Genomic DNA, 18,741 nt, shown 5'->3' on the forward strand with positions numbered 1-18,741 from the left:
CGATGTCAATAGCATGTAGCCCATTACTATAATGTTAACTAACATTGGCTTAGCAAATTCAGTATGCCAAGTTAAACATTAATAATAAAAATTAGCTAAAATGCTGAATTTAGCTAAATCGCTATCATTAGCATTAGGGTTATCTCTAGCATCTCTAGTAACATACTCCATTTAGTATGAAATCAACAGTTTATACTGAAATTAGCTAAAATGCTAAGGTTAGCTAAAAAGATATCAAATGCATTTGGACTGACACCCACCAGGTTATAGATACCCAAGAGGAGGGCCTCGATGCAGCCATTGCTCTGGCGATCCCTGCTGGCAGTGATGCGCAGATAAACCCACACGAGTTCAGGCAGGAACTGCAGGGTGAAACGTCGCAGGCGGTCTTCAGAGCTCCGGTACAGCTCAAACAGCTGGTGGCACACAGGTTCCAGCAGCTAGAAAGCAGGTGGTTGAAAGAAAAAACACACACACACACACACACCTTAGCTAAGCAGTTTTAAGTCCTTTAAAATGGATCTGTATCGTCAGTTCTGTTAAAACTCAATACCTATAAAAGCTCAAATTTTCAGATTTCCCAGTTTATTTGAAGTTGAAGTTTACAATACATTTATGTATCAATTTTCTACTGTAGACAGGCTTTAATATGAGATCTGCAAAAAGCACAAAAATGGATGGATGTGTATTAGGAGAGCACCGATAAATCGGCCCCGATTTCCTTAATTTTGTGTAATTGACAGTTGGCCAGAAAGCTGCAATCGGTACAACCCTACGGCGATCTAAATTTAAGAAACCTGAGTATTCACTGTATTTATTTGATTACTTCAAGGTGAATTACATATAAAATTATATAAAAATGTTTGTACACTGTACAAAAAAAAGCATTCACAGGGGACAAAAAGTCGTGAAATAATTATACAAGCTGCATTATTACATCATCATCTCTTTCATTGAACCCACAAATAAATTGGATCTTGACCATGATGTTAGAGGCGTAAGGATAGAGGGGAACTTTCAGGGGCTTTTGGGATCAGAGGGTGGAGCAGGATGACTGCAACTAAACACTGGGCACATGTACTCTCAGGGGAGTCCACTGTGGCTTTGTGTTTACACTGGCCAAGGGTCAGTGGAATAAGTGTCCATGCAGTGAAGCTGTGCGTGTGTGTGTGTGTGTGTGTGTGTGTGTGTGTGTGTGTGTGTGTGTGTGTGTGTGTGTGCGTGTGTGTGTGTGTTAGCTGCACTGTGTGTGACCGAGAAATAAGCAGCAACTCATTAATGAACTTGGCAACGGTCTGGCTCTCCATGGCATCAGCAGAAAACAATCTTTCCCTCCCTGCACACCAACACTCACGCAGACTGCCCTGGATCAGGCATTTCATCATTAATGGGATTGTGCAGCGAGACTGGCAGCACTAATGGAATTTAGATCCCTGGACGCTTGACTCTTAAATTTGACCGTGAAATAGAAGGGGAATGCAAGCAGAGAAAGGAAACAAGTCCAGCCACACTGAATACCTCCGACCTTTGCTTCAAAACGAAGGTGTGACGTCTTCAACTGGGCAAAAAGCTAGTTTTAATGTGCAGGTGTGTGACGCTGTACAATTGACATACAGAGGCGTTACTGAGAATGCTGTTTCGAACAAAAGCATGCAGCAGATGTTCCAGTTTGGTTTTTCACTGCGTGTGTGTGTGTGCGTGTGTGTGTACCACCATGTCACTGTGAGTGTGCGTACAGTATACTGGGAACACTGTGTACTATCTCGCAGGTGAAGCTGCAGCCATCGCCACCCTGCACTTTAATCATACTCACAAGAACAGCACATGCTTGTGCTTCAGTGTTTATCCTGCAGAAACTGCTGTGTGTCAGTCTGTTTCTCGGTACCAACCCAGACATCAAGAAGTGAGTCACAAGAAGCATAGGGAGCTAAAAAAAACAAGGACTGTGTGTGTGTGTGTGTGTGTGTGTGTGTGTGTGTGTGTGTGTGTGTGTGTGTGTGTGTGTGGCTCACCTCGTTGTTGGGGTCCTGGATGACTCTGTACAGCGCCGGTACCAGAGACTTCTTTAGATGAAGGCTGCCAGCGTAGCTGGGGATGTGGGTTTCTGGTAAGGACTGAGACAAGCAGAAGAAAACATTAAATGTTTTTGGCCATGACTACATGTGAAACAACTGAGATTGTCATGTTTTGACAAATTATAACCACTAAAATCATTTTATATTGACCAACACAAAGTAGTACACAATTATGAAGTGGAAGGAAAATGACACATTGGTTAAACAATTTTACAACTAAAAAGGTGAAAGATTATTTAGGCCTCTTTACTCAGCTGTCCCTAAGTAAAATCCAGTACAACCCATTCCTTTCAGAATTTCCTTCACTGAACTCCAGGAGTTCAGTGAAGGCCTCAAACATTTGTTAGAGAAGAGTCAGGAATGAACAGCCTCAAAAGGTTTGAAAAAACAACCAGACAGTTTAGGGATGAAGTTGTGAAGTTTCTAGCAGGATTAAGTTGTATCCCAAGCCTTGAAGATTTTACAAAGAACTGTCAGAACTAAATCCATCTTTCCGAAAAGGAAAAAAATATGGCACAACTGCAAATCTACTAATTCAAGGCCGTACACCAAACTGTCAGTGTACGTTTGGTGTACGGCCATGCTTCTTTTTATCAAAGAAGCAGTCAAGAGGTCCATTGAAGGAACTGCAAAGATGTACAACTCAAGAGGGATAATCTTTTGACCTTTTGCAGTAAACAAATCTGGCTTTTTCTTGAAGAGTGGCCTAAAGTCAGCAATTGCGAAAAGAAAGTCATAAGAAGTCCCAGCACACAAGTGGCAGAAGGTGCTGTGGTCAGGTGAGACCAAACAGAAACTTATTGGCCAACCTGGAAAAAAAAAACGGTTGCACAAACTTCCCTTAACACATCACCGCTATCATGAGAGATGTAGCTTGCAGCATCATGCTGTGTGGATAGGGAATCAGGTTGAAGTGGATGAGCAGCTAGACTCAGCTAATTCAGGGTAATTCTGTCCAAAAGCAGCAAAGGGCTTCAGATTGGGGCAAAGGTTCAATTTCCTAGGCAACAGCAATACAAATACGGCCAGAGCAACAATGGCACCAAATCATAGTTGTGTTTTACAGTGATACAGTCAAGGTGTATAATTTAATCCAATTACGAATCTAGGGCATGGGGTGCCACATGGCTCTGAGGTTGAGCAGGTGCACAACATACAGACGCTACAGTCCTCAACACAGTTGATTTGATTGGTTTGATTCACAGCATGTCTTCCCCTTCCCTCTCTGCCCTTCTTCCTGTCCAGCTGCTAATGAATGAAGGCCAACAGAGCCTCAAAAACCCTAAAAAAAACACACACAAAAAACTCTAGGGCGAGAGTTGATAAGTGATTTTTTTCTGATGCAGTTTGAAATACTTTTGCTTAAAAGAAGGGTGAAAACCTTCAGTCTCTAGATATGCAACATTTGTAGAGACATAAACCAAAAGTTTTTTAGCTCTAAATGCGGTAAAATATGATTCCCTCCAACAGACCAAATATTAGTATGGAGAGTTAAAGTGCCTGGCAATTGATGTACAATTTTCCATTAAAAACAATTCCATCTCAATGCTGTGGAGACATTAATATTGACAACAAGTGCAATTTGATACATTGAGCAGCTCTAAAACCAAATACATTCCAACTCAGACAATAATTTACGCTGGCCTATCATATAGGATACAATAAAGTTTTTGTTGCAATGTAATTAAAATGAAAAAAAAAAAAGGTATGCAAACACACTTGCAAGGCATTGCATCATATTTTGATTCGTAAAGTCGTAGCAATGAACTAGAGAAAATCAGAAAGTGAATATATACTATTTTGTGCTAAGGTTGCAACATTAACTTCTGACACTACACATTTAGAAATGCTATTAAACATGTGAAGTTTAAAAGTGTTGTAGGTGGCATAAAAACTGAGTAGTAACGTCACTGACAGGCTGAGTAGTAGAAGTCAGTAAAGGCCGTTCGAGTCTAAATAGATCTTGACGTGGACTAACAGCTTTCGACAAAAATCACTCTAAAAGTTCCAGACTCAAGATGGTGACGGCGTCTGACAGGGGGAGAATATCCTGGGGTGCCAAACTTCAGTCAAGACTGAGTGTTGTCTGCAGATGACAGACGCATAAAAAGCCTCTCAGCAAGGCGCTTTGGTGCAGACAAGTCATGTTGTGCTCTGTCCCCATGATGACCACTCTCCCCAGGAGTCCCATCAATCCATCTCTGGTGTGTGTAGTTTTGTGCTCCCCTCTTTTACACAGCTCACCTTCAACTTAGAGAATAATGCCACAGCTTAGGAAAGACGTTATTTGCATTTCAACTGCTGTACCTGTACGGAACGTTTACTGAATTTTCAAGTACTTCAGCAGTGATTGTGAGGATGCTGAACATTACTCGAGATGCATGACAGTAATCTACTTGAATTATTTTTTTGTGTACAAGTCTGTTCCAGAGATTTCAGCAAGTTATACTATTGCTGTTGGATTCATGCTTAGTCACTTAACAACTTGTATTCAACTTAACATCTTGTGTTATTCTCTCTAAGACAAAGCCACCAATAGAACTACTGCTAGCATTACCTCAAAAAAAAAAAAAAAAAGGCAACCAGTCTGATCAGAGACGTGTATGCTGTGTTTGTTCTGGATTTTTAAGACCTCCATTTGGGGTGGCAGATGGATGTTCAATCTAAGCAATTTTTGTTACTGTCTTTTATTCACTTGGTTAATTGATGTTTCCTGTAATTTAATTACCTTCTTTTCCACGGATAAATAAAAAAATATTAGACAACTATATATGAAAAAGAAAAAAGAATACTTGATGGGTGCCTTAATGTTTTTCACAGGACTGAAAAACAAAAAAAAAATCATTTACAATTCTTCAAGACCTCCGTGGATAGAAACAGACCCGTTTTGTGAGTTCAGTCCAACATGACTTGGGATTGATCTTGTATATAATTAAGGAGCAAAACTTGAAGAGAGCATAAACTACAATTAACACTAGTTGTTCAATTGGACTCGATTCTTTATTACATTAAGTAAACATAACAGTTCGATGAATTACACCCACTACAGTATTCAAGCTGAAACATGCCCACATATATTCTATCTCTACACACATACACAGTTGTTATATTTACATATTGCTGTTTCTCTTACAAACAGCCTGAAGGACACATTTCACCATGACTCATGAGATGCGCCACAGAGGAGGGTTCAAGGGTTTTACCTTGAATTCGGAGAGCCATTCTTCAACGACACCTCGCTCTGAACCCAGCATCTTTTTCAGAGACCCCCCTCCTGGATGCCTGGTGGACAGAGAGAGGCAGTGGTTGGAAATACAGTCACAAAAAAAAGAAGTGAAGGCGACAGAACACCATTGTCAGAAGAATGCCCAATTTGGAAGTTGCGATTTTAGTCCCTCATTTCCCTGATGAGAAAGATGCAGTATTATTTTCAATCCAAGTGAATATCCAGATGACTGATTTGAATTATTTATTCAGGACAAAGCAAAGTTTAATTTAGAAAGAGTCAAAGGGCTCTCAAGGAGACAGATTCACAAAGGAGAAGTAATACCCAGGATTGCAATTACCCGTTAGTGGTGTGTAATCTAACTGCCTTTCAAAATATGAGTGCACTACTTCAGCAAATCTTTCTCACCGTGATTATAATCAACCTGCCATAGCGGACGACTGAAAATTAATGAAAGTAAATAAATGTTAATGCCAACGAGTAGTAGTTTTAAATTGCGAGTCATTTTAAGCACATCCAGAGAGTAATACTTAGAAACAGAGGTCATAATGGTTATGACTTGGCTGTCCAAGATTGTTGATGCTCAAAACATTTTTACATAACAGGTCACTTCAAAACACGAACTTATGAGAGACCACAGCTGCCATGTTTCTTGTTTTGCCATCTTTATCACCGCTAGGGGTAGAATTTCATGTTGTGTACAGATTATGGCTGGAGCAGGTGAGGGGTTATTTAAAGGTCAAGTGTAAATCTGTTCAGGTGATGATAATAGGCAAAGTGTTCTACTGTGCTTAGTCCAGAGTTGCCTTATTTCTTTGTTCTAAAAAGAAATGGCAAAATACACAGATGTTGTAAAGGACATTAAAATGACTTGAATGTGATGAAGACCGACACAGTGAACTTTGATTCTGTGCAGGTAAAAACAAAGCCAGCAGTACCAAACAAACAATCAGCAACCAGTAGTATTTAAGCATATGACTTGAGTCACTACAGAGACATTTTCTGAATATTTCACATGACAGTTCACGTTTTGGCTGACCAAGCTTGGGTCTGGTTTTGTTGTTTACAACTTGTCTCATTAGGCGTAGTATTTTTTGTGCGATTTGTAAGCGGATGTTTTTCCAAAAGCAACATCAGCCCAGGCTTAGATGTTCACTATTTCTAAAGAAACCAGACTTTAAATATGCAACCTGACATAAAAACGCCGATTGCAAGAATGGATGGATGGATGGATAAATAGATGAAACAGTGAACAAACAGATGAGTAAACTAATAGGCAAATGGTTGGACAATAAAGAGACCGATAGAAAGCTAGCTAACTGGTTATGGATAGACGGGTGGAAGACAGACAACTAGCTAGCACATGGATGGAAGTAGGACATGCAATATGCCTGTAAATAAAAAAAAAATTAAAACCTGCTTTTTCAATTCAATGATCTAGAAATGCATAACAACACAATATTCCAAACATATTCTTATACACCATTCTCAGCATCTAGATGCTAAAATAAGTCTCAGCACAGAACACAAAAATGTTTCCACCTCAGGTCTCATCCAATGGAAAATATATTCTTACTTTAATCTAAAGAAAAATAACATTAATCCCATAAAAGGCATGCCCAGAGTCTGGGAGTTTGTGTATACTTCTGGACTGAGGCAGTGAACACTGACAATGATCTTTCACAGGATAATGTGACAGAATGCAGACTATAGGTGATGAGCCATTGAGCCCAACAGACAAAATTTGATTATATAATGGCAGACGGCCAGTGAAGCTTGTAATCACTGACAGGCTAATGATGTGACTACATTAACCATTAGGTTAATTCAAGTTGAAGGTGAAATTGCAAACTCTCAAGTCTTTCTACCCATTTTTGTTTCAAACACTGGTGTTAAGCTTAAAGCAAGAAGCGTAGATGCTTTACCCTTTCAGAACAACCGTTACTTCATTCAGACCTGTAATCAGGTGATACGAAGGTAAAGAAAGACAAACATCTTGCATGAGTTTTATGGATGTAGCATAGCGTACAATGCAAACAAAAACATTTATGGCAACAGAGTTTCAACAAACTGATCAGGATGGTACTCTGGTTCTGTGTTTGAACTGAGCTCCTTGACTGTCAGCATTTACTGAGGAAGGAGTCAAAAATAAAGACTGACTAGCCAATCAGAAACAGATAACAGGAAATGAGCAATACATTATGTGCTTGACATAGGAAGAAATGACTGTACACCTTTTAAAGCTTGCATATCAAGACAAGACTGAAAATCATCAATAACCGCCTTGATCAAAGCAGCTTCATCATGTATGAATGTGTGAAGAAACGCGTGGAAAGTCTACCGTTTTATCAGTGTGTGTGGGCTGTGAGACAAGTCAGGACAGAGGAAAAGATGGTAGCAGAAAACACAAAGCAATCATGACGGGGAGCCGCACAGGACCTCAAGTGCGAAGGTTTCCAGTCAAACATGAACACATACACCCAGAAAACAAACAAGTGGTTTTGGGAACAGTTTGTGAAAGTGCATAAATGACTCAGCTAATGTTTGGCCTTCTACCTTTAAAAGACTATAACACGACTTCCCATTGATGCTCGCCCAGTTGACACAAAGTTTATGAGGAAAAATAAGCTCGCAGGAACAGAGTTTGCTTTTGTTTCCAAAGATCTTTCAGCCATCCACTGAAAAAAATGGCTCTGAAAAACGTTTACATTGACTATCTGATTTTTTATATTAATTTGATGGAAAGAATATAACATTTCTTTGAGGATGTGACTAAAACAAAAAGAAATGCTTCAAACTTTCCATCCACACCATGAAATGAAAGTAGTGTAGAAGATGTAAATCCCCGAACATTTAATGGTAAAAATGACGACTAAGAGAAAATCGTGTAAAACAGTCAAATCAAAACTACTGACAGCTTGTATGCACATACACATGTTGGAATATCATGTCGGTGTTAATTTATTTCAGAAACTCAATTCAAAAAGTGACATCATAGACTATTTAGATAACAGACCCCTAAAAAACGTTATATTTCAAGCTTTTATTTCACGTAACTTTATCAAGTATTGTATGAGCTCAATAGATGGTTGAGTTCGTCAGCCAGCCAAGGACAGCGATACCCTGGTCGTTAAACCACACATAGATACCTTTGCCAATGTGGGCAGGTGCCAGGATCTGCTGCAAAATGAAATCAGCATCTCCATAAAGCTGTCTGCACAGAGAAGAATGAAGGGCGGGCTGTAAAATCTCCTGGTAGATGGCTGAGCTGACTCTGGATCTGATAAAACTTCAGCAGCTGACAATAGCTCTCTAAATCATCATCACCACACCTTTTCCTTCGAATATACTTTCTCATTATGCTTCTATACAACTGCCTGAATAACCAGGTTCTCTGGGCATAGCCATTTGTGACTTTACGTCCTTGAGGAGTTTGTCGGTGGCTGTCAAGTTAGCAGTTTCCCTCTGATAGTGCAAGTCAAAAGATTCTCGGAGAAACTGAATTTTGGGGTTTTAACTGTAAGACTTAGTCACAATAATCAACAGAAATAAATTCTGGCTCAATATTTGTAAAAAAAAATCTAAAATATATTACTTTTAAAATTGATTTGCTGAAATTAACCTTTAGCTGATATTCCTATTTCTGTAGTCTAAGAAGGCTCACAAATTAAACAGTGTTCAATCTACAAAAATTTCACTAAAAAATATTATTCTCAACTTTTCTTACCTGTTAAATAGTTCGATTATTGCGAATAATTTTCTTTCCGACACAATCTATGTGCATTAGTTATACATACTGGTTCAGCATCCGCCAGAGGAGACTTTGGCCTTTGTTCCTAAATAAACAGTGGGTGGACTAATGCAAATTTAAATCCACATCCAAAAGCAAATATTAAACATGCCCTACAGGACTTCTTAGACATGTAGGTCTTTCCCATTAGTATTTACAGTAGAGGTTAAACCTTAAATCAAACATAAATTATGCTAAACTCAATATGGTGCAAATAAGAAAGAAAAAATACAAAAGAAGCTCAGAGGAGCTGCTGGGCTGGAAAAGCATAAACATGACAATAATATCAACGAGTGGAATCTTTCTTATGCGAGTACAGCTCCTAAATTTGGAGTCTGCAAACTGAAAGGCTCCATTTAGTCAGCGTGTTCAAGTCTTCATGAAAGGCTGACTCATTCATTTCCTCTGGTCTGTCAAGCCCTCAGAAACGCACGAAGATGAAATTTGCCGACGGCAGCGCGGGCTTATCAGTCACCATGAGAACAGCAGTCAAGTGACTCCACAGCAGCGGCAACTGTTCATTTTGTTAAAACAATTTAGATTAAATCGCTCTCAGACGCAGAACGCAGTAATTAAGTCAGGCATATTGAGGTCTCTCTGGAAACCACGTTCCGCGGTTTTTAATGCAAAAAATAAAAAATGTGCTTCTACATTTTCACTTGCATTGAAATAATTATTGATTCAAACTGAAGATAATAGTTTGTTTCAGTTTTGCTGCTGCTATTTTACTTCATATTATCCTTCAGTAAACACAAGCATTTCAAGAAATGTGAATATCTTCAAAAATATATTTTACATCATTAACTAAATTCTAAAATGAAGTTCAAATATTACACAGATTTATTAGTTACATGTCAAGTGTTTACTAATCCAACTGTAAATTCCTCTCTCTCCTTACCCTGGAGTCACACCACATGATTTCTGGTCTAGTCCAGGACTCCCAGTTGGGGAAAGTCTACATTACTTGGGGATAGTCGTCTTTTAGTTGGTTGGACAAATCCTGTAGTCTGGGATCCCCTTAGCATTTCTCAACAGATGTTATACGTGTTATATATGTTACATATGTGTGATGCCCAAATCTCTTAGTTGTGAAACAAAAATCTGCTGAAGCCAGTCTCAAGCTATAAACACAACTACAGGGTGCACCCTGTGAATCTCCTCCAAATTCTTAATATCACAATCCTCTCAATAGTCTGCCACTTGTTCTCAAGTCTGTTGGCTGTGAGGCTTTTCTACCACATTTTTTTCTTTCCACTCCACTTTCTGCTACTTTGTTTGCATACAGAATTGTGTGGACAGTTAACTTCTTTAGCAATGCCCTCCTCACAATAACTGCATCCTGAAATTGTTTACATTTTCGATATATAATTTAAAACTTATTGGGAATGCTGAAAAAGCTGAAAAATAAAGTTACGAGTACTAGAAAGGAATGTAAATGACGTAACATAAATGTGTTAAAGACATCAACGTTATTGCCTACCTGAGCGCCCAGGAAATCAAATCTCCGCAGGGAGATGTAACTGGTTCTCCACAGTGGCACACATCTGTCACTCTCTCAGGGTCACCTGCAACAGGGATGGATAAAAAAACAACCCCTTAATGAGATTAGAGGAAAACGGTCACCTGTAAGCACCAAGAAACTAACACAAATAAGATTTATTTGACACCGGAAAATTAAGATTATTTAAATTATTTATGCAGAACGGCAACCAAACAGGCATCTAAAATAGTTGCACAGACGAGGAAGTTGTGATTGTGGGCCAGCTCTGCCAATTTTAGACTCCAACTGCTTTAGCCATCTTTTTTTGTATCTCTTAAATCCTGCAGTCACAAAGTTGAGCAACGTTACTTTTTTGTTTCTAGATATAATATATTAATTTGTTTTTAGAAATAGACTACTAGAGAAAGAGCAGACTGCAGTTCAGAGAAGGGATGAGCAACTGCATGCAGTCAGCCATACTAAAACAGAAACTGTGCTAAAATAAACCGTACCTACTATCAAAAAGTCTTCAGCAGTAAAACAGCTGCACTCTAATGCAGCTGTACTGTAAAGCAGCACACAATTGTACTGAATCAAGTTTTGAAACAAAAAGGCAGCATTTACTGATGACACAAAAGAGGACAAATTTCTATCATGGAAATTTGTCAGCCTCATTAATATACCTCAGTTAAAGGTGTATTTTTAAAACATTAACACATGCTGCAGATTAGTGTAATGAAACAAATGTTTCTCAACATAAACCACTAATCGTGAAACTTTAGCAGATAAAATACACTGTAGTGTAAACAAAAAGGTAAAGGTTTCAGAATAAACTTATGTGCAACCATAAAAATGTAAATTTAAATTAAAGATTAAAACACTGAAGGACATTTTTATGATAAAATGAATATACCAGGGCAAGGATCTTGTGTTGATCATGGCAGCTGCGAGAAAGACAAGAGGATACTAGATGCCGTATTTTTCAAGAGAACTGGGCTGACAAATATTCAACATGTGTTTAGTTTGAGGGAAGTGGCGGACAATGATGAATACAGCCAATCTGGAGCAGCACCAATTTTAGACTTTAAATACTTCATTCGTATCTTTCTTAAATCCTGAAGTCACCAAGTCCAGCAGCATTGGATCAGATGTAAATCTAACAATTTAAAAGCATCACTGAAGTAATAAGTAAAACTGGAAGAGCTGATGTGGTCTGATAAAAGTTATTAAACTTTACAGGCGCTTGAAAGTTAAATAATCAGAGTTCATAAGACCTCAGATCAGAGGAGACAACATGATTAGTGAGTTAATAGCTCTTAAGTTGAACCCTTATGCAGAGGAAGAGTTTATGAAGGAATACATAGATGCTGCAGCAGAGCTGCTATGTGCTGAACTTATCCATGTGTTTGAACCATTTTATGATGTGAAAAATAAACAAAAAGTAACTCAACATGATTGTAAACCCATTTAATGTGGAACCAACTAATGTGTCGGACAACCTCCTATTAGAAACCGTTGACCTTCAAGGTGAAAAAAAAACATCAACTCCCTTTAGCTGGAGGACTTTCCCAGCCAGAGAAGGCTTCCCCTCAAGTTTGTATCTCCGTTTGGGACAACACGTGAGCAATAGTTCTCTGAACTGAGGACAGTATCAACAGCAAAAAGTCAGACGCCTGATGAAGGAGCAGCATTTCCAACCTTTAGAGTCAGAACATGTTCAAAAAAGGAGAAAGCAATCTATAAACTGAAACTTGCAAATGTTTGAAAAAACAAAATATTCAAAACAGATCTCTGTGGTTTCATTCATTAGTAACTGTTGCACCATAGGGGCTAACAGAGTGAGTGTGACCCTTCTAAAAATTTAAATGGCCACAGAGAGACGATAGGGTTCCCACCGTTACTGAAATGGCTTCCAATTCTTATGCACAAAATTACTGACGATAAAATGGTTTTGTTTCCTATGCAGCAGTCTTTCTCAGAGTAAGCTCAGTTTTTCCTCCAGGAAACACTGTTTTGGAGGTTATTTTGTGTCACAGCAGAGGGAGTCAATTTTCAAGTTCCTCGTAGTTGCATAGCAACCGTCAGCTGACCAACTTGTGTCCTGGCTGGCTGGAAAGGAATCTTTGGGATCCACACCCACATGATGTACAGTACTGGAAAGATTCAAAATCAATGCTTCGCAGACTCACAAGACATAATTTAGAAAAGAAAAAAAAAGGCTCATGTGCAAACTGTTGCTTTGTTGAGCAGTATTTCAGCAGTGCAGCAGTTTGAACACAGCTATGAGTTTATCTGACCAAATTTGACACCGGCAATCAATCAAAACATGAAGGACGCGCCCGGCTGGAGATAAATGTGTTTGAAATGATGCGCGGATCCTCGCTCCCTTCTGAAGGCTGCCAAGTATGTGTTTATTTTCTTCTGTCAGATTCATTTATCGCTGTATGACTCATCAAAGCAGAGAGTAACAGTGGCTTCAGGCCGAGTAAAAACACTGGAAAAAGGGACAAACTCTGAACACAAGACAAAACAGGGTCTGGAACTGAAAAAGCCAACGTACTGGATAGCAGTCATGAGGGTCGCCCCTAAACATTTCTTAGCCCCAAATTCATTAAGATGTGCTTTTGATCTCCAGTTCATTTAGGGTTAGGGTTAGGGTTAGGCAATCCCAAGAATAAGGTGTGGTGTAAATATATATTTTTTTCTTCTGCAAGAATCTTTGGTGCTGACGCCAAGAGGACATCCACTGTCTGGAGACTATAATTGCCACCATAGATGAATGTAGAGGCTACAAAGACATGGAGGCAGGTGGTCCAAAAAGCTGCATAAATCAAAAATATTCCACTGTCTTAATCTTTCTAGCTCAACACAAGGAAAGCACATAATGATGCGGGAGTTTTTGTAATGAATCTCAATGACATAAACAGTATCCATTTAATGGAGCCTTTAATGTCAGTGCATAAATCACCTCACCATAATCCACTACAGACATAAATGTAGGAACAACATACCTCTTTTGGCCTCGTAAGGATAACAGGAATCAATTTGAAAACAGTACAACTCAGTTTATGTCAGAATATGAAAGCTAAATCAGAGCAAATTGTTAAGAAAAAAGCCTAAGTATTTGTACAGAGACACACAATCAATCAGTAAATCCTCCGAAGTGCTGACTGACGACAGATTAAGTGACTTGAGTTACTTTCACACCAGCACAGTTCAGGAGAATCTGATCGGGTAGGAACTGCCGAAAATTTAAACATAACCAGATGAAGTTGTGTAAGCTCACACTACACTTTTAAAAGCGAACCAATCAATTGAACCAATGTGACAATTTTCTTACAAAGAGGCCTTAAAGCTCCTAGAATTCAAGTTTAGCTTTCCACAATGTTCTTTCTGCATATATGCAAGATAAGGTATTGTGAATAAGTTGGGGCCCAACAATTCCTTGCAAATGCATCATTACTGAAATATCACTGCTTGTAAAATGCTAATCGTAAAGAACTGCCTGCTGCATTTAGTGCTTACTAATTATTTAAGCCCTATGCATTGAGAACCTCTGTGCCTATAATATATTTGGCTACACTTGTAGTTTAATGTACCATAAAAAGTTTCAGAAGGCGAAGAGGTGATAAGGTGTTCAAAGAAGTTATTAAGAAAGTACAAAAACAGCAAAGGGCTGTCAAAAGAGACTTTTTCAATAAAATCTTTCGATGGAGATGAAAATCCTGAATTGTCCATACCCATTGTTCTCCAGCCCCAGAACAGGTTTAGCTACAAACTCAAAAAAACATTAACTCAAAATGTGACAATTCTTTAACATAGCTGAAATGTTTTATTTCAGAAATCCACAAAATCTTTTCTAAAACGAACAGATTTGTGGACATTGGGCTGAAAGATCCTTTTCTGAGTATTAAGTGTTCAATCAGCTTGCCATAACTAGGGTGGCAAACTATTAGAATGTTGCTTGATGGATGGCTATATTGACATTGAGGTAACCATGACTGTTTCATCAACTTAAAAAAAGTACATTCGCAGTGCTGATATTAGCTTTTACAGGACTGACACAAAATAAAAAGCATGATTTTAAGACCAGTCCCTGAGGGACACCATTAGTTAAACTAAGCCAATAGAAAGTAAAACCATCTGAACTGCCCTGTGAGAAAGGGATAATTAATTAAGCAACAGAATATAAAAAAAACTTAACTCCTTAAGATAACTTTTGCATTACTGAATGAACTACCACAATGAAAATAAACTGAATTTAATTTCAATTATAATCAGAAGAATTACTTTTTGTGCCATCTGTTGATAAGACAAGGAAAAATACTGGGCAATGTTGCTTGTCATCAAAAGTTTAGTGATGTCATTTGTTTTTTTTAAGGCTGGTGTAATTGTTTTGCATTTCTTTTACTGAAACTAAACTGAACTGAGCTGATATATTATTAGAAGAGAATCTTTTAAGATAGAAACTGATGGGAGTTTCTAGAATTCTGAGTAAAAGTAGTTGTAAGTAAAGTCCTCAGATTATTAGCAAAATAAACCAGTACAGGCAAGAGATGTGGAAATTACTTATGTTTACACTGCTACCTCTTTATATGAGTCATTATAAAACAAGTTTGAGTAAAACAAACTCCACTAACAGCTACAGGTAGAAACAAAAAACATTATCCTAATTCTGACCTTCCGTCTGGATACAACCAATCCAAATTAGCTGGAACTTACTTGGGAATGACAGCTCACTCCTCCTTGCTCTGCAACCGTCTCATCTCAGTATCTACCAGAACCCGGCAGCTAGCCATCACTGTTTGCTAAATATGTCCAGCGGCTAATGAGGCTTGGTGAATGACAATAAGCAAACTTTCCTCAGAGGGCTGCTCTTCCTCTACGCAGGACCTGCTCATTGTCCTGTGACGGATTTCACAAGGGAATAGGAGAGTGCCAGCCCATCCTGTTTACGATGCTTCAAATCCCAGATCACAATTACTCGGCTCAACACACCATTGACTGAGCGCGCGAGGTTAAAAGCAAAGCTAGAAAGTGCAATTTGTGTACTTAGTTTGAGAATAGATTAAATCAGTTAAGAATGTGGCCCATTGTGATTCATTCAAGCCATAGAAAACCCAGATCGGTACTCAACTTTTTATAAATGAAAGCCTCACTCAAACACTTCTTATTGCATCAGTAGTGTTTTACACCAGTTCCACCAGGAATGCTCTTTGGTCCCATGTCACCAAAGAGCAAACCTTACATATATACATTTTTAATACCGACTCAGAAAATACTTCGTTTTGTGGCACACGGATATCTAAAAGGTCTTCTGGAAATCTGGTAGTCTTCTGAAAGCTCATGGAAAAAATATAAGATTGAGTCCTCATCCAACCTGGTGGCCTGTAACCAACAGAAATGAGCTTCCATGTTTAGAGATGCATAATTTATTGTATGTACAGCAACGCAAGAGGCTGTTTGTAGCGCAGTAATAGTTGGCTGTGACATGAGTTCACACTTTGTGTGCCAGTGTAATATTTAACTAGATGGGTTGCATCTCACAGCACAAACACTTGGGCACTTTCAGCGCCCAAAATGCTGAAAGTCACAGAGAGGTTTCGATAGCACATGAGTAACGGAGCAGCCCTATCACAACCGATCTGGTCATCGCAAGATTGTGGAGCCCTGTCTGTTTCATGTTGTATTTATATCCCAGTCAATTATCTTTCATGTTACCTTATAGAGTTTCATTGGCACTCGGGTGATCTTACAAAAGTAAACTAGAAATTATATTTCATGAAAAAATACTTCACTAAAAATAATTAATAGTGGAGGTGACAATAAGTGAGCACATTAGGATGTTTTTTCCCCCTCGCTAAACCAATGTAATACAGTTAAAGGTTGGATTTATCTCAATGTTTGAGTGAGACTGACTGCAGAAAAACAAAACAAAAAAAAAAACATTTTAATAATGTTAATCTTAACTGGAGCAGCCAGTAGTGTGGAGAGAACTTTGTGTTAGCATATTCCACAAAAAAATCTCACATCATAAATGGAGAGAAAGAAAGAAAGAAAAAGAGGTGCATTTTGGTAGGTAGTTCAATAACCTCTTCAAACTGATTCACTCATGAACCTTACTAACTCCGCAACTCAACAGGTAATGCATTTGCCAGGCAAAGAATGGGGATAATAGATTCCCTAATGCCATCAATCAAATCTGGCCAAATTCAAAACAAAAGCAAAACATGTTGTGTGCAGGCTGCCTTCTGTGGGTGTGCCAAATTTCCACACACACCCACACAGTCTCCTCTCCTCTGCTGACCACCTGCACACACAATACAAACAGTGTACATGACAGCTGCAGCACGGCGACAAAAACCCTAAATTTTCATACAACTAATAAATAAACCAAATGACTAAAAACCATCCTAGTTCTCTATGTTTGGGTGTACTGTTAGTGGGGACAGAAAAATCTCAACTAGGATGTAAATATAAAATAGGTGAAAATCCACTGAAAATAAAGTGTTTCAAACAGGTGCCATATCAGTGGCAATCCACAGAATGAATCCCAAGTATGTTCAGAACATGGGCTTTCCTCAAAAACCCCAGAATACCCTTCATTCATTAGGGATGAATCATATCCCTGTCTAATGGACTCATTAAGCCAGAGTAAACAAACACAAGGATAGAGTCCAGCAAAGTACTTTCAGTTTTTACCTCTGCAGCACACAGAGCTGGGTCGATGAGGTAATCCTGAGCTACAGTCTAAACAGACTTTATCTGAGCCGCACAAACAAAGATAAACCAATCAACTCAATCTGGGTTTGTATCAGTTCTCAGGTCTATGGCGTGTCCATGGCTGCATATTTTCCCAGTCTGTGTTGGCAGCTCTGTTGTTGCCGTTAAATGATTCACTTCAGAGCAGCAAGAAACAACTGAGATTTTGCAATAAACATGGACTGTGCAAATCAGGATTTCTGAAAGTCAAATCTATTTATGTGACTAGATCAAACTATGAGTGCAGTTCAACAGGATATGAGTTACAACACATGTGCATTAGTGCAGGAAAAACTTAAAACATTACAATGACAGATGCAAATGTGCTAGCCTGGCACCATTAGAGGGAAGTCTGTCATTGCGGTGCAATACTTCCCAACGGAAAAATGCAAAAAAAAGTCATGAAAAAAACAACAACGTCCAAACAGGCTCAGGTCACAGGTGCAGTTTCTTTCACCATTATCACAGCTAAAACTGTTTTCGCTACTAATGTATTTTAAAACTTCATGTGAACCAGCAGCTACAATCAAAACTGTTTTCACATCCTTTTCTGATAGATAAAAACTTGGCAAATACGACTGTGAAATGTTGATACAGAAAAAACATGTGCCTGTCTATCCTGCCTTCAAAATAATCAGTAACTGCAAACTGTAGTCTTTATTCTACAACTCATTTTTATGCTGTTAATTTAGTATGGAATTTCTATATAGAGTTATTTTAAACGGCAAAGTGCTTCCTTTCCTGGGTAGTAGATGAATAAAACTAGTAAGACAGAACATATTTTGCTGCAGAATGTAATTAGCATTACATAAGAAAAGAATAGACATGTTAGCAGAGGGATGCCTTCCCAAGAACAAGGCTTTGAATGGATTATGCATGTGGGTTTGAATCAGCATTCCTCACCATCTTCTTGTCTTGGCCCGAGTGAGCCCAGCCAGGTTAGTGACAGAGTATGGGATTTTTCAAGGTCAGCTTAGCTCAGTCTGCCATAAATTATTAAACCCGTGCAAGCTCTGTAGCTGCACTCTTTAACACCATCTTTTTAGCCAAAATCCTTCGTTCCTGCGGCTTTATCTTATTCTGATACAGGCGAAATCAAAGAGTAAAAGTCTATCTGTAAAGTAGCAAATCAAAAAGAAAAGGTTGTCCTCTTTACTCTGATCCGATCTGATCTTAATGAAATCTTACCTCTCCTTATTAATGGTAATTTAAGATTTTATTATTCTGTGGTAAGAAAAAAAGAAAACGAACAACGAAGCATGTGGGCAAATCTGGTACAGACAGCACAAAAAACAAAATTAAGCAATAGTTGAAGTGAAAGGTGATTCTACAAATATTGACGCAGGAGAACTGAATAAAAGTTCAAGAAACAATTATGAGATTTTAATTTAAAAATAAAAGTTTGAAA

At 38.5% G+C, this 18,741-nt stretch overlaps 1 protein-coding gene across 4 annotated transcripts in view; it reads right to left on the reverse strand.

Annotated features, from left to right (window-relative positions):
• LOC103461646 (hyccin 2) overlaps positions 1-18,741 on the reverse strand; it is a 44,088-nt gene that overhangs the window by 16,613 nt on the left and 8,734 nt on the right. For all 4 annotated transcript variants that reach the window (XM_017303684.2, XM_017303685.2, XM_081604216.1 and 1 more), the window contains 4 exons: positions 10,572-10,656; positions 5,279-5,357; positions 2,013-2,114; positions 261-440 (listed from right to left, as the gene is read on the reverse strand). In XM_017303684.2, the coding sequence (XP_017159173.2) occupies positions 261-440; positions 2,013-2,114; positions 5,279-5,329 (333 nt within the window). In that variant the 5' untranslated portion in view covers positions 5,330-5,357; positions 10,572-10,656. The remainder of the gene's footprint in view (positions 1-260; positions 441-2,012; positions 2,115-5,278; positions 5,358-10,571; positions 10,657-18,741) is intronic.

Source organism: Poecilia reticulata, chromosome 2, assembly GCF_904066995.2.
Source record: "Poecilia reticulata chromosome 2, P_reticulata-male-v2, whole genome shotgun sequence".
Classification (NCBI taxonomy): Eukaryota; Metazoa; Chordata; class Actinopteri; order Cyprinodontiformes; family Poeciliidae; genus Poecilia; species Poecilia reticulata.